The sequence below is a fragment of the Pelmatolapia mariae genome, linkage group LG5, assembly GCF_036321145.2.
Source record: "Pelmatolapia mariae isolate MD_Pm_ZW linkage group LG5, Pm_UMD_F_2, whole genome shotgun sequence".
NCBI classification, from domain to species: Eukaryota; Metazoa; Chordata; class Actinopteri; order Cichliformes; family Cichlidae; genus Pelmatolapia; species Pelmatolapia mariae.
Window position 1 is genome coordinate 16430915 of NC_086231.1, and position 15531 is coordinate 16446445.

At 39.4% G+C, this 15531-nt stretch overlaps 1 protein-coding gene across 2 annotated transcripts in view; it reads right to left on the reverse strand.

The window, feature by feature from the left end:
- Positions 1-15531, reverse strand: part of cacna2d2a (calcium channel, voltage-dependent, alpha 2/delta subunit 2a) — a 171639-nt gene that overhangs the window by 15248 nt on the left and 140860 nt on the right. The window contains exons 14-23 of one of the 2 annotated variants that reach the window (XM_063473889.1): positions 9449-9498; positions 5663-5752; positions 4859-4927; positions 4215-4289; positions 4051-4125; positions 3854-3925; positions 3624-3695; positions 3399-3460; positions 1237-1313; positions 101-115 (exon numbers count right to left, since the gene is read on the reverse strand). In XM_063473889.1, the coding sequence (XP_063329959.1) occupies positions 101-115; positions 1237-1313; positions 3399-3460; positions 3624-3695; positions 3854-3925; positions 4051-4125; positions 4215-4289; positions 4859-4927; positions 5663-5752; positions 9449-9498 (657 nt within the window). The remainder of the gene's footprint in view (positions 1-100; positions 116-1236; positions 1314-3398; positions 3461-3623; positions 3696-3853; positions 3926-4050; positions 4126-4214; positions 4290-4858; positions 4928-5662; positions 5753-9448; positions 9499-15531) is intronic. The other variant, XM_063473890.1, reaches the window with a different exon arrangement.

Consider the following 15531-nt stretch of genomic DNA (forward strand, 5'->3'; position numbering starts at 1 on the left):
GCGGGAGGAGGTTTAGGATGAGAGGTGTAGGAAAGGGGAGGAAGCGGTAGGGAGTAGGAAGTAGAGGTAGGGAACGTGGACCAATATGGAGTATACTTGCCCTTGGTGTATGACACTGTGTGGATCCATCAGAGAAGGAGTGAGCAAGAAAAGAAACAGGGGATCGGGTGGGAAGGGAGGATCACAGACAATATTTTATTCAATTACTGTTTGAATAAAAATATTGTTTTCTTGAAAAAAAAAGAAACCAATTAAAGTCAAACAAGACAAGAGAGAAAAAAGAAATGAAGAGCAAACATCTTATTTGCAAGAGCAAACGAGGAAACGGAAACCAACGGAAGAAAGGAAAAACAAAACAAAACATGACAATCTAGGAAAAGAAAAAAACAGCAAAGACAAACCAGTAATTATGAGAGATAACCATGGGGAAAAAATCAAATGCACCAGGAAAAGAGGGAAGTAATGGGGTCTGGACAAAGAAAGAATGAGAGAGACAACACGTGTCCCCATTCAGACCCACAAAAAACCCAAACTCCCACAGTTGACAAGCCAGTATCCCAGGCCATGTGGGAGTTTATCAGTCGAATGATTCCAAAGCCGAGAAACATCTCACACAGTTTAACAAAAGAATTAAATCAAATCAAAAATAACACACATAACACAAGGAAAAGTTCCCAAAATTATTTTTAAAAAATCATCATAAGGAGTGAAAAGCATGCATGTTTTCACAGTTATCCATAACATCAAATACTTTGAACACAGATGCTTCAGAATCATTACTTGGTGGAAGAAGAGGCGAGAGCATTTGGCAAAAAAAATAATAGCACAAAGGTCACCATTATTTTCACCTGAGTAACACAGTAAGACCACAGCTTTCACCTTTCTGTTAGTTCAGTTGTTTTTTTTCTTCAGCCAGTGTGAAGAAAAAACATCACCGTTTTTACAGCACAGCATGAAGACAGGAGGGAACGGGGGCAGAAGAGGAGTCGGGGGGACTCAAGAATGATCCTGCCTATCAGAGAGCATAGATAGAGCGAAGACAAGGAGTGAAGGAGAAGGGGGGGGGGACTGGGCAGGTGCCTCCGCTCGGACACTCTCTATGATGATGTTGAAGACCCGGGACAGAGGACTGAACCAGAGCGTAAAGGTCATATTGGGCGGAGAGCAGAGAGGCAAGAGAGACAGAGTAGTAGAGACAGAGAGTGAAGGATGTTGGGTATACCCAAGAGTACTTACACTGCACCTGGAGGATCTGGTCACTTAGATTGGCCTTGATGTGGTTCTCACTATATGTAGGCAGTACCAACCCTAGACTGAGGTGACAAGATCCAAAAAAACAGGAACATTTAATCCAAGATTATGTTAAAAGCCACAAATACACAAAATACAGGCCGATATGTGCTTTAATGCACGCCTATTTTGCTTTTCCTTATTTTCTGTTCTCAAAAAAATCAAGTCTGTGCATATGCAAGAAATACCAATATAGGATTTTTAAGGCTGATACAAGTATTTGGTGATTTAAAGTTCCAATATTCTGATATGTTGGCCGATATTTTTCTTTTAAGACACACAAAATTTACAGAAAAAAAAAATTCTTTTACCTGCATCTAGTTATTTAACGATCAGCATTTATAGCTAATATTGATAATAATATCGGCCTGCCAATAAATTGGTAAGGCTCTAATGCTCAAACAGACAGCTCTTTGTACTGTCAAATACACAACTCGAGGTTTGAGTAAAACAGCGCCATCTGCTGTGTTCAACCCTTCTGTTAGAGAGGGGTAGCCAATCGAAAGAAAGGAGCGGAAAGAGTGCAAATGACTTGTTTCAGATAGTGGATGGGGCTGTTAAAGGTAAATAAGGATTATTTGGAATTTTGAATCATCCAAAGCTACTTTGGTGTAGTCCATGATTAAAAATATAGAGTTGGAAACCAGCATCATAATCAAATTCACATATTGGCTGGAAATTGTGAATTTACTGTATTTCTTCTTGAGTCAAAGTGAGGCAGCAATGGGAGTTTTGACACTATAGACTGTTGGCAATGATAACAATTACCATTAAAACTGTGGCCAACTTTCTTTAGGGAAATCACTAGTTTAGCTGATGAAGATCCACTATATTCACTAGCCAGTTGCTTTCTTTGTTTATTGTTTATTTGAATTCCCCTTAATCTATAAAACAATGGAACAATCCTTCCTGGGCTCCACACAAATAATAATTACATTATAATATAAAATCTCACATAATCAAATAAGATAATAAAATCCAAGACATAAAAAAGAAAAACAATAAATAAAGAACAATTAAACTAATAATAATCATACCACCAAGTACCCCTGCATTGTATGAAATGCTAATGAAACAAGAAATACAGGAAGCATTTGTCTGCTGAGTGGCTCTGAGCAGTTTGTGTACAATCAGTTCATCAAAGCTTTTTCTCCGGGAAACAGCTGCCATCTGAAGCTACAAATGACGCAGGTAAACGCAGTAAGAGTGACCCTAAACAATAAAGATGGAAAAAATAGAAAACACCTCAGAGAGTCTGATTTTTATCCAATACTAGTGAGGCCACTGTGAAAGTACCGTCACTTTTACCCTGCAATACATCATCATTAAGACATAATAGGTCATAAATTGTACAAACAGTCATCGCCGAAAGCAGAATTTAAACGGGACAGAGATGTCCCATTTCTTGATCTTTGTTGCCACACAAGCCTAAAATAGAAGTCTTCACAGATATAATAGGATGAGATTAAAAATCAAGTTGTGACAATATCTGTGGCTCGCAACAGAAAAAAATTCTATGAGCCTTGAACTGCACAATGTAGGATACACTACTGTGCAGAGCTTTGGATGTCGGGTTATTTGAGTTTCACACAGATTCTTAAATACACTGGAATATCCATTTGAGTTGGATATTAATAGGACTGTGCAGCGAAAGCCTCATATGCACTCTGCCATGACTAGGCACGCAGCCAGCAGACGTAATAAAAAACACAAATCAGGCATTTGTAGGACTACCGAATGTCATAAACTGTAATTTGCAGAGTGTTGCCTAGAGGAAATGTCATTATGATGCAACTTCAAATGTTCAACCGAGTTTTGAGATGAGTAAACTAAGCAGTTAATTTACGCTACTCCTGAGAAATGTTAGCAAAGATAGAAAAAGAAGTGGCTTTTTAATTTTTAGTCAAATTCATTAGCGAGCTGCCATCAATGCAGGGAAGCTACTGTTCACAAACATTCATAGGCAGAAGCTGTCAAGCAGATATCTGAGACTTGTGACTCAACACTCATGAATTTAAAGTGTAAAATCTGGACTTCACTCACAGGTTCAAGTTGTGCCATCTTTTTCTCTGACGGTCAGGTGATTCATGTTTGCATTTCCAACCTACCTGTAATCTGTCCCCTCCACAGGGGTCCACGTGTACGTCCGCACAGCCTCGTCAATGTACCTCTGTTGGCAACCACAAAAAGACAGCGATAGGTAACCTTCACACCTCCGATAATCGGAGAGTAACAACAGACACTAAACATACTGAGCGCTTCAAATTCATTACAACACATTCAGTAAGGTGCTACTTTGGATCATGATTGAGTTTCATATATTGATGACTTGCCTCATCAACTGATTTAATGAGCGTCTTGATTTTCCTTTGCCCTGATTTGCCATCAATCATCTGTCGGCGGATCTGAAAGGCAAGCGAAACACAGAGGCTGTGGCGTGAGTGTGCATAATGAAAGACAAAAATGGTTGAAAACAGGTGACAGTTAAAAGGTTAAATGTAACACAAATTGCATGAAACACAGGTGGTGACAGTCATGATATTGCAGGGGAATAGTTCTGCACCTCCTCTTTGCTGCTGTCTTGCAGTTCTGCATCCAAAAAGTCCAGAGTGACGGGCTCCCTGAAGTTAATGATCTGCACAGAGAGAGAAAGCAGTGGAAGATGGAGGAGGAGGGTGAACATCAGTCAGCAGGAATAATGTCCAAAATTTTACAATGACAACTCTTTAGATGCACAGAAGTGTTAATAACTGGGTCTACCTTAGGCCGAAGGTTGGGATGCAGCAGTACATAACCATTTGGATCGATGGCAAAGGTATAGCCATTAGCTCCAAGCTGCACAGCACAAAAGGGAATGGTGAAATTATTCAAAAACCACACATATCTGAAAGTAACACAAGAGACATCTTCAGCGACATGCTCACTCTGTATGTAGGTGTCTTCTTTTTGATTTCGTTGATTGCAATGTCTACTCCCATGACTCCAAGGATGAGCTGGTTCTGTAGAAGACATAAAGCAATTATAAGCATTTTATCCACAGCCCCTGCTAGCATCAGAGAATCACACAGGACTGGTAGCTGTGCCGTGAGCGTGCTAAGAACATCTCTATGCCATCTCTGACTTATCACTTTGTGCGCAATCTGATTAGCACATATTTTCACAGTCTATCTTAAACTGAGTCGGTTTGCAGCTTTAAGCCTTTGTGATAAGCTCAGAGTAAATACTTTGGTCATGGATACTGAAAGCTGGATGCATCTATGGATGTTAGTAGATAGTACAGATGAGTTGCTGTGATGTCTGTCGTCACCTCAGGGGGGAGGTGTTGCATAGAAGAGCAGCTGGGCAGACACCGTTACAAATGATTGATGATGGTCAACAACAAGAAATAAAACCTCAAATCCTTCTGCTCCTCCAACTTGTGTCTGTTTTTAGTAACTTTACAGCCCTACCTGCCTAGATAGATGTAAAAAAAAAAAATCCAAAACATTATATTTACTAAATAATAACGATAAAGTGCAAAAGCACAGCTATTTTAAGGTCACATCCTATGTTGTAGTGTTGCTTTTACCTGAGAGCTTGCAGTATCAGCAGTGAGGTTGAAGACCGGCATTGTGCCGGTTATGACAAGGCCCAAACCCTAATAAAACACATTAGAAATCTAATTAATTGTATCCTTAAGGCACATGACCAGATATAGATGACAACAAAAATATGAAGAACACTGTTTACCAGGGGCAAACGCAAGAGGTGGCCAGATGGGTGACTAATGCCACCATAAACCAAGGTATGGGTACCCCACATAAACGACGTCGTAGCCCCCTTTTTTTGTTTGTTTTGCAAAATTCCATTTCTTTCTCAATGTTGTTGCCACATGAATTCTTTTAACGGCAAACTCATGTTTTCAGGAACATAAGTCCTGAGTTCCAACATATCTGGAACGCAGCGTGTTTCTACATACCAGTCAGGCCCAAATTAGTAAATTATAAGACCTCACACCCCCAACAGGTTGCGGCAGATGGCTGGTCTTCCCAGAGAAAACTTCTGTCAGAGGTTTCTTCCTGTGAAAAACCGGACTTTTTCTTTCCCTCTGTTGCCAAGTGCTTGCTCATAGGCGGTTAACTGCTGTGATTTGATGCTATATAAATAAAACTACCGGTACAGTGAAACGGAATTGAATTGAATAAAAGTGACCTGACGATTTACGGCGATTTGCAAAAAATAAACCATTTTATATGCCAGCCAATGAAAGTGCCCCCTGCTTTAAAAATAGTATGGCTTCGCCACTGCTTTGTACTGTCAGTGTATCAACTCCTAGCCTATACGTGCACAGGATATGCTTATAAATTCATTATGATTATAAATTCTTCCTTACCAGTGCATCCTGGTAGACGTTTGTCCACTGCACCTGCTTGGCTTTAGTCCCAGCGAGCACCATCGGACGGCCCAGGACATCCAGGTACTCCTGCACCAGCAAAACCACAAATGCTAGTATGACTGCCTACAGTATTCACACATAATCAAACAGCCATTTATAGTGCGTGTCATGTACTGCCATTAAAGCTGAGAACTTGAAGAGCCTTCCGACGTTCATCTGTCATAAAACTACAAGACCCTGACCGGCCTCGTCTCTATCACCACATAAAGCAGCGGGCCACCAGCAGCAGCCGCGTCCCGGTCCTGCCGAGCCATAAAGCCTCCAGTCCTGAGCCGCTCAAGGCCGTTTTTCATCATTATGAAGGAGCTATTAAAAACACATTAAGGGTGTCAATGGCACGACGTGCAACCACGCCATTTTCCCAGAGGCTTTCCTGTCAATGCTAGGAATGTGATAGCGTCCCACAGCAATTGTGAGTAGAGGTGAGGGGTTAAGTCTACTAGTAATACATCATATTCATTATTTTCCTTTGCTGTCTGAAGCCACCTCAAACAAAAACTGGGATGTCTTTTTTGAAAACAACTGATTGATCTGTGTCTGTTAGGAGATGCTTAACTGGCTAAAAAGTGACCTTATGACATAGGAAAGAAATGGATGCCAGAAATATAATCTCACAGAGACCAGAAGAATAAGGCAAAACTGTTGTATAATTAAAACTAACTGTATACTTCTGCCATAATAGATTGTTTTTTCTTGAGTATCCTACTCAGCAGTCAGTGAGCCATAAAGTCATGTATCACCACAATATAATTAAATGTAACAGGATCAGCAAAAAAAACAAACAAAAAAACCCAGCAGGTCTTCTGGGTTAAATGTTAATTTAACAGTTTGCACATAACGACAAATTTCCATCCATTCAGCAGCGAAAGAGGATATCGCAAATGTCTGACCCCTGACACCATCTACCCTTGAAACACAAAAGGCGTGACCTGTATAAGCACGCAGCTATTTCAGTATCGTGCTTTTGACCATTTGTTTTCCAGCGTCTGAACAGTAAGGTGCTGACAAGCGTAACCTATTCTATTATTAGCTCAATAAAAGTCCCGTTTAATGCGCCACAGGGAGATATTCCATCAGGACAGTGACAGCCAGACCTTTTCACAGGATAAAGAGGGGAAATTTTCTGCCCGGCTACAACAATCTGGGAAACATAAAAAGTCAGCAACTGGAGATATGTGGTTCCCCCCCCACAAATGCAGACAGTGAACTCACCAGTCTGGTCACACAGAAGCCAAACATCCAAACTAATGCCTGCACTGTTATTGTTGCTCCACTGAGATCCCACACAAAGAAGCCAGGATATATAAGTCAAAGTATTTTCAACTATTCATTCATAAAAGTATGACTCAGGATGGTGTGTATAATAATAATTTTTTGCCTTCTGTAGTCCATCTGCTATTTGAATAGTACCATCATATTTAAGCAAGACTACGCGATGAGTGTGTGATACTGAAGGACAGACGGTGGTTAAATAACATCTGGCCCCAGTGTGTCTTCTGGGCCTGCACAGAAAGCTGTAGTCACCCACCTTCAGAAAACCTATTAGAGTAAGTGGCGGTTCTCAGAATATAAATATGCCAGAGTTAATGGAACAGCTGACAGTCTATTCTAGGGCCTGATCACTCACCGGGACTGGGGGTGGGTGGGAAGCGGAGCATAGGGGAGGAGGGGTTTGGAGCAGCTCCCCCACCACCAAACAATGGAGTCAATTTCTCCAGCTAGAATGAGGTTATCCCGAGGGCCTCTCGAAGCCCAAAGTGCCTTAAGCAAATGTGTATGTGTGCGTGCATGGGGTGGGCAGGGGACGTCTGCGGGCCTTCTACTTTACTTAGCGTTCAGGTATGTTCTCATGGAAAGACCACATTTGTTATCGGTACATCTAAACTCGTGTCACTTCCAATTTATTGCCATCCAGCTGTGCTTTCTTCTGTTCCTCAGGAACTCTTGAAAGCAAAGCTACAGTGTAATTATCATCAAAGCCAGCATGGGAGAAAAGTAAACTAAGTTCTTCATTTAAAATATCCTTTTGTGGACTTTTGAGTCCTTAAAAGGATTTGGAGAGTCAGTAGCGGAATTATATAATTAACCTACAAAATAATCAGGTGAAGTTCTGAGAGAAAATATGCATCTAAATTAAAGTAAAGCTAAAGTACAGATCTTTCTGGAAATCTGTATGTATAAACATTTGCATCCCTTTGCTGTGGCAGATTGTCTTCTTTTGGCAAACTTCTGTACAAGGTGGATCAGCAAAAGCCATTTGATCAAATTTCCGAATCAAATTTTAGGGTAGGATATCTTACAAGGAGCTAGATTGGTTCCTTTCATCTGGTAGGATGTTTCTAAGCACACTGTAAAAGAAAATTGTAATATAAAAGTATTTTACTGTGTATTTTACAGTTTTGTACTGTTCTTCTAGAATATCATTAAATTTACATAAATAGACTGTGATTTTACATTTCAAATGTAAATTAACGTAAAATCACTGTAAATGTAATAAAACATAATTTTCTTGTTTTTTAAAAGTATTTGTCTGTACATATGCATATTTAGATTGTTAAAATACATTCACAAATGTATCATGATTTAACAAATATGTGTCCGTTATTTGAAAGATGGAACTGTTAAATTCAAATGTAATGCTATGGAAAAATATATAAAATGATTCTTATAAACTTTTTTTTACATCAAATAATAATTATTATTATCGTTATTTAGGGCGATCATGGCTCTAGAGTTGGCAGTTTGCCTTGTAATCAGAAGGTTGCCGGTTCGAGCCCCGGCTCGGACACTCTTGGCCGTTGTGTCCTTGGGCAAGACACTTCAACTACCACCTACTGGTGATGGCCAGAGGGGAATTATAAAGTGGAATTGTAAAGCGCTTTGAGGGTCTCAAAAAGCGCTATATAAATGCAATCCATTATTATTTAAACCAACTGTTAACTGTATATTTCTGTACATTTAAGTATTATTATTCATATTGCCGCATTCATTGACCTTGTTTATAGGTAATTTCATTGTTTAATCAGATTAAAATGTTCCTAATTTAATGTTTAAAAGCACTTGAAAAAGGCAAAATCCCATGTAAAATTAGGGCAACAAACTGTATTGTCATTACTGAAAATAACCGTATTTTCATGAGAAAGTTATTTTCTGTTATTTTATGGTATTATTTTGGCGCCCCAGCTGCCAGAATATTACTGGTTTTTTAGGATTTTTTTTTTTACGGTGCAATGTTCTGTATTTACACGGCTTTTTATCTGCCAAATAAACATCTGCTGCTTTAAGCAACTTAAACTCAACAGGCATGTGACCAGCCACACACGCTAAGGCTAGTGGTCAAATTATAGAATAAGAATGACTTTCATTGTTAACGTTTTAGCAGCATTTTTCTTCTAACATCAGAAAAAGGATTTCACATTACTGTTTTCTTCTTCTTTCATTTGCTCCCTTTAGGGGACGAAACAGCAGATCATCTGCCTCCTTCTTACCCTCTTCCTGACATCCTCTACTGTTGCACCAACCCTCTTCATATTGTCATTCACTACATCCAGGAATTTTCCATGATATTCCTTCAAATTATTACACAAAGATCTTTTGTGCTCCTAACGTCAAAGATGGGGAAGAATCAACAGCCTGTAGAAGTGCTGCCATTACTAACTTTTATTTTCAAAAGTAGTATTCCCAACACCATTTTGCAGCTAATACAAACTCTGTATATCTTACCTGAGTGTTGATTCTGATGGCTCCAATAGATGGAATTTCAAAGTAGTAACCTGAAGATTAAGAGGAGAGAATTAATGCATCTCCACGCCGAGCTTGCATCCAGTCTGCTTCATGGAGCAGCCCGTGTCATACATATATTTTCAAAAATTAAGCAGTCACAGTGTGCAGTAAAGTGATCCATTAAAGATTGGAGTCTAATCTCTTCATGTTATAAGGCACATTTAATAACACCATCTTCAGCTGATGATGTTGGGCACTGCAGGCATGGAGGAGCCTGTGGCCACTGACCCTTTCAGGCTCGTCGCTGTGTTGCAGGATGTAAATGTGGTGGCTCATTGGGAATGCTGAGCCCAAGGCTCTGCTTCTGCTGATTAGGAATGGAGGAGAATGCCCGACTGGGTCAATAACCACGCTGCTCCCCAAGTTATTAAAGCCATGAATGTTTATACAAAGAGCTGTGAAATGGTGGCAGCATCCCCAGAATGTTAAAAGGTGGAGATAACTTTCATTATTTTGATACATTATGCGCTTTTTTCACTCGCCTGGTCTGCGTTGAAATTTGTCTCCTGTGTCTCATTCATTAGCGCACGTGCTCATCCGTACACATCTCTGCACCCTCAGACTGAGGTTCACATGTGCACACACGCAGGGCACAGCTATTTGTTACTGCTCTGTTAATAACAGCCATTGTCCAAGTGATTTCTGACTGTGTGCCAGGGAAGTGGTTATGGAGCAAAGCACCGCAAGAGGTGAAAAAAGGAAAATGTGTGCAGTGACTAAAATGTAAATCTCCACTCTGCACTGCAGGTTCAGTGAAGATTTTCAGTTACGGCTTTATCAATCATTTATTTTCTTTAACTATAATTCAGTTTTCCTCAAACTCCTTCTTCACATTTAGTAAGTAATTTGGGTCTCTGTTAAACAAATACAGTGCTTGGTGCTAACAGACTTTTAATAGAATAGATTTATTCCCCTGCCATAAAAAATAAGAACATGTAAATGTTTTAGAAATCTGTCAAAAACTTATTTAAAATGAAAAAACAAAACAAAACACTGAATTCACTGAACTGAGTTTGTGTTTTTACACACAAATTTGAGCTGGTATATTGGAGTGGTCAGAAATTACTCAAGCATAACATTCAATCACTGAAACTAATTTTTCTGTTCAGGAATCCAAGTAAATAACTGTAATTTGGCATCTTAGTAAAAAATAAATAGTGTGCTTTTCTATTCATTTATTTTAATATTATTATTATAAAAATCATGTATTACAACAATAATTCAACAATAATTCAACAATAATTCGATTTTAACATGTGCTTGTGCATAATGAGGAATTAACAATCACAGAAAAATACAAAAATGATTTTGTTAAATACCAGTAATGAAAATTTAGGGCAGCTGTGACATTTAAAACCTTATGTTTAGTCATGGTCTAATACATTTGTAAAGTACTGGAGTCTAAAGAAATCATATACACTGATTACCAAATACATATCAAGCTTTTCTATTAAAAATAACTTTGTGCTTTCTATAAAAAACAAAAAAACAAATCATTGATGTAAACTTAAACACTGCGTGGCCAAAAACATCCACACTAATATTACACTAGAAAAATTTTAGCTTTGATCCTTTTTGATAAATATATGCAGTGTCACAACATTTATTTCTGTCTATAGCTCTTGTATTGGTGATGGGAGAGTCAGACCACCGCGTAAAGTCTTCCCCAGCACATTCAAACATGTTCAGTGGACTCGAGGTCTGAACTCTGGTGGCCAATCCATGGGTGAAATTATGTCTCTGTCACACTTTGACCCTGATGAATCCTGGTTTTGTTCTCCTGGAATATATCCATCAGGGAAGAAAAAGAATCCACTGATGACAAAAACCTGGTTATTCATTATAGTCGTGTAGTTTTGCGATCACAATCACTCGAGACATTTTTCCAGCCGTCCTCAAGGATGATGGTTCACAGTATCTTTCCAGATTTCAATAATTCATTGAACCGTTCTTAACCCAGTTTTGTAGTTTCAGTAATGTCCTTAGATGTTTTCTTTGCTTCACCCAGGCTGATAATGTAAAGCTTCCAAAATGGAGTAACATCTTTTCAATGTGCCTTCCAACATATTTAAGTAATGAGAAGTTACTCACTGCATCAGTTAAATAACCCAAACTGTTGCCAGCCCAAACATATTAACCACTGCAGTAATTATCCAAAGGAAGGCTCGTCTTCTCCTCCTGTTTTCTTGGTTAAATCGAGGTGGTAACTTCTTTTGGGCCTGATAGTTTTTACTGTGGCGCGTAAAGAAGAATGCATTCTCCTGCTCAGAAGAACAGAATGAGCAGCTTTTTGATGACATCCAGTTTCCTTAACGCTTTTACTGAGACAAAGTATTTAAACTGAAGTTTACCCAGTAAACCCGTGCACCTAATTTCATGGTGTAATTGATTTTACTTCTCTTGGTGGTGGGCATTATGATTTGTGGAATATTGTACTTCTAACTTTGGATTAAATTCAACACTTTTGTGGGAGTATTAGGATCACCCACGCGGCATGTGACGTTTGCTGTTTTTATCCTCGACTTCACCTGTTTTTTGGAGATAACTTTCTTTTCTGTTTTGGATTTTGTTACACTGTGTAAGAGCATGCCGAAATGGTCCCATTGTCCTCAGAGTCACAGAGAGGTTGCTTTCTTCTTAGAACGGGATTGCAGCTCAAGTGAGGCAACAGCTAGCATCTTCAAGTGCCCTAGTTGTGCATGTTTGTGCTTGTTGGTGTGCATTAATGTGGTTTGTCGAATGTGTGCGTGTGTGTGTGTCATGGGTGAAGGGTTAGGGCCTGGAAGTGTCAGGGAGCTAGCTCTGCTGGAGTGAGATACCAAAGAGTAATAAGTACTGAAGATACGAGAGGACAGCTCCATCGAGGCCTGTGTGTCAACACTATTGTCTTATGCCAGCATAGACTTTAGTAGCATGGTAATCACTACAGTCATGAACAGAAGAGAGCTTGTTGGCACAGAGGCATAATCCTGGACTTTCCCCAGCCTGACAGGGAGATGGCATGGTAATCATCCTGCTACCAGACTCCTCCTGCTAATTAATAACAACTTCTGGGGAGATACTTCTGAAGCACTTGGCTTCACTGGCAATAAGCTAATCGGCACACAACTAAAGGCCCCATAAAGGAGCAGTTTCAAATAAATCACAACACTGAGAAACAAAATTAAATCAAACCACAACAGGCCGAAAGAGAAGCGGGTTAAAAACATAAGAGTGAGCTCGACAACAACAGCAAACTAGGCCGGAGACAAATGAGCTAAGTCAAGATGAGATGCATGAAGACAAAGTAGCTCACAGGAAGACCAGCTGAGTCATGTGGGCTGTCAGACTGAGGGTCAGAGGCAGAGCTGCCTGGTTGCTGGGTTATTTCAGGGCTGCTGATCTCAGCATCATATGCCAGAAGACATTATTTTAAAGCAACTCAACAACAGATGGAAGGCAGTGTCTTAATACCTTTCTCTGTCTGAAAGCTTTAAACCTGTTTTATTTCAGAGCACAGTGAGCATCAATGATGGGTGTGGTTGGGTTCGGATGTGAAGTCACACTGTCCTGGTGGACACCTTTTTATCACTGCTGCAAGGTAACAGGTTAAATCAACAGGGTCTAAAAAATAAAAGTGACAGCGTGTGATTACAAAGTCACTGTCATACTGAACTTATAGTCTCCTGGGGCAATGCTCTAGCTCTTAGTATTTTTGGATTGTTTCAAGTATTTCCCATCAAAACAGTGACGCATTAACTTTAATTCCAATTCTGGGGAAATAACGTAGTTGGAGGGAGTCAAATCTACCAAGATGTTACTGGTTCTGGTGAAAAAACCCCTCCAGATTTTCAATCTGCTGGGTGTTCAGCTCCTGTGAGCTGAGTTTTTGTTTCCTCAGACGTCAGCGGATGTTACAGCAGAACTCTGTGTTGACAGTCTGACCCTGTGGGAAAAGTTCAAGGTGCACAACCCTGTGAAGCACTCGGGATTGGATACTGCGACCGATTTAGCTGAAAACTGCCTTTTTATAAATGTCACCTCCTCTACATCTCTGGGCTATAGCTAGAGATCCAGCTCCCATCAGCAATGACGATCCTTGCCTAAATTGGCTCAGTTTGATGTAAAAGTTGGAAGTTTGGACTTTGTGCAATATCAATTTGTTAAGCACTGGTGGTCAGAAAGGGAACCTTAAGGTGCTATCTAAAAATATCAGGCTTGGTTTTTGATTACTATGGGTGAAGTAGCCGAATTTTGTGATTGTGTATACACAATGTATAACAAAACTGACGAAGGTCTGGGACAACATTAATAACGTTAATCTCATTAATTAAACCAATTATTCTTAAAAAACTGAATATTTACTTGACTAATTCATCTTTTAACTAATTAAGGAACAACAACACAAGTCAGTGCACCCATGCTTAAATATTTTCTGCATGATATCAGTCTGGCACAAATCTGTGAAGAGATGTTTTGCCATTATTCGCAGATGTTTCTTTTCAGATCCTCTTTGCTGCAGGGGTTACACTTTAAGTTCTCCAGATGTGGGTGTTCTGTTGGATTCACGTCAAAAGACATACTTGGCTAAGTCATAGTTCACTTTTCTTGAAAAAAAAACCAAAACAAAACAAAAAACAAAAAATGCGTGATTGTTTGTGTCTTTTGCCAAGCTTCTTGACACTACGAGCCCACTCTTTATTCTGCATTTGAGTGAGCTCACTTTGCAAACGCCACCTCCTCTAAACCTCTGGCATTACTGCAGACCCATATCAACATGCTCCCACCTCCATGTTTCAAGGTCAGACCTCTGCAGTCACTCTGGCATTCCTTGCCAGGTCCACACCAAACACTGAAATCCAGACAAACGGTTTTTTGCTTCATCTGAATAAAGAATGTGTTGCTCATACTCATCAGGTTTTCTTTTGTAAGGCGTAATTGTGCAATTTTGTGCCCTCTCATAAGGAAAAGTCCTTTGCTTAGTGGTTTGAAGACTGCCACAGCAGAGCCTTACGACAATCTGTTGTTCCAATTTAAGGTTGTGAAAATTGCTAATTGTACACCAACGCACTCCCGAGGTCAGCCGACAAGCTTTCAGGGGTTTACGTCTTCAGGCAGTTTGTATTTCATTATCCCAGGACAAAAGAGGGAAAGAAAGAAAGCCGTGTGGAGTTTTCTTTTAAAATCTTGTGAAATCCAAAAACTGTGAACAGCACTTTTGTAACAGAAGTCACAGATAAACAAACTTTTGGTGCAATGGTACTTGTAAAGCACTTTCCACTCAAAGCCTTTTTACTATAAGCCTTATTCACCCATTCATACAAGTGCTTTTTTCTATGCCTAAGTGCTTTAAACCTAATATTCACATGCTCACACTCTGATGGGTGTATTGGGGAAAATCAGGGTTCAATATCTTCTCCACGAACACTTCTACATGCAGACTAGAGGGACCAAACCACCAACCAGACCTCCTAAACCACAGCTGGTTTAGGATGATGCTGGTAGTTTCAATGCTGTCTCTCTATTCTATTTTAAACTAAAAGCTAAAAAAAATCTCCCACTTTACTTCATAGAAAAAACAGAATTGAAAGGTAATATAATTTTGACAGTTTCATTATAATACAAGGGTTTCTACACATAATACACCAAATTTATTTTCAGAATTTTAGTTTAACAGTAAGAAGTATCGCCTCACAACATGAAAAGTTCAGACTTTCCCACAGTCTCATTCCCTGTAGATGTTCTGTTTAGACATGTTAGCTCTTTGGCAAGAACAGCACCCTAATTATTCTAAAAAAGATCATTTAACACACTTTTCATATAACTTTAAGTAATAACTTTACAGAGGCAATCTGTATTTTGAATTGTGCTCTGCAAACAAGTGGACACAGCCTATCTGTATAAATAATTACAGCATGGGAGTTCTGAAAAATAAACTAGGCACGCTAAATTTAGCTATTTTCTTGCTTTTTTTTACACTTCCCCCCTCAGAATGGCTTGACTAAGACAATGTCATTCATCAGGATCCACAAGTGTTCTAATAA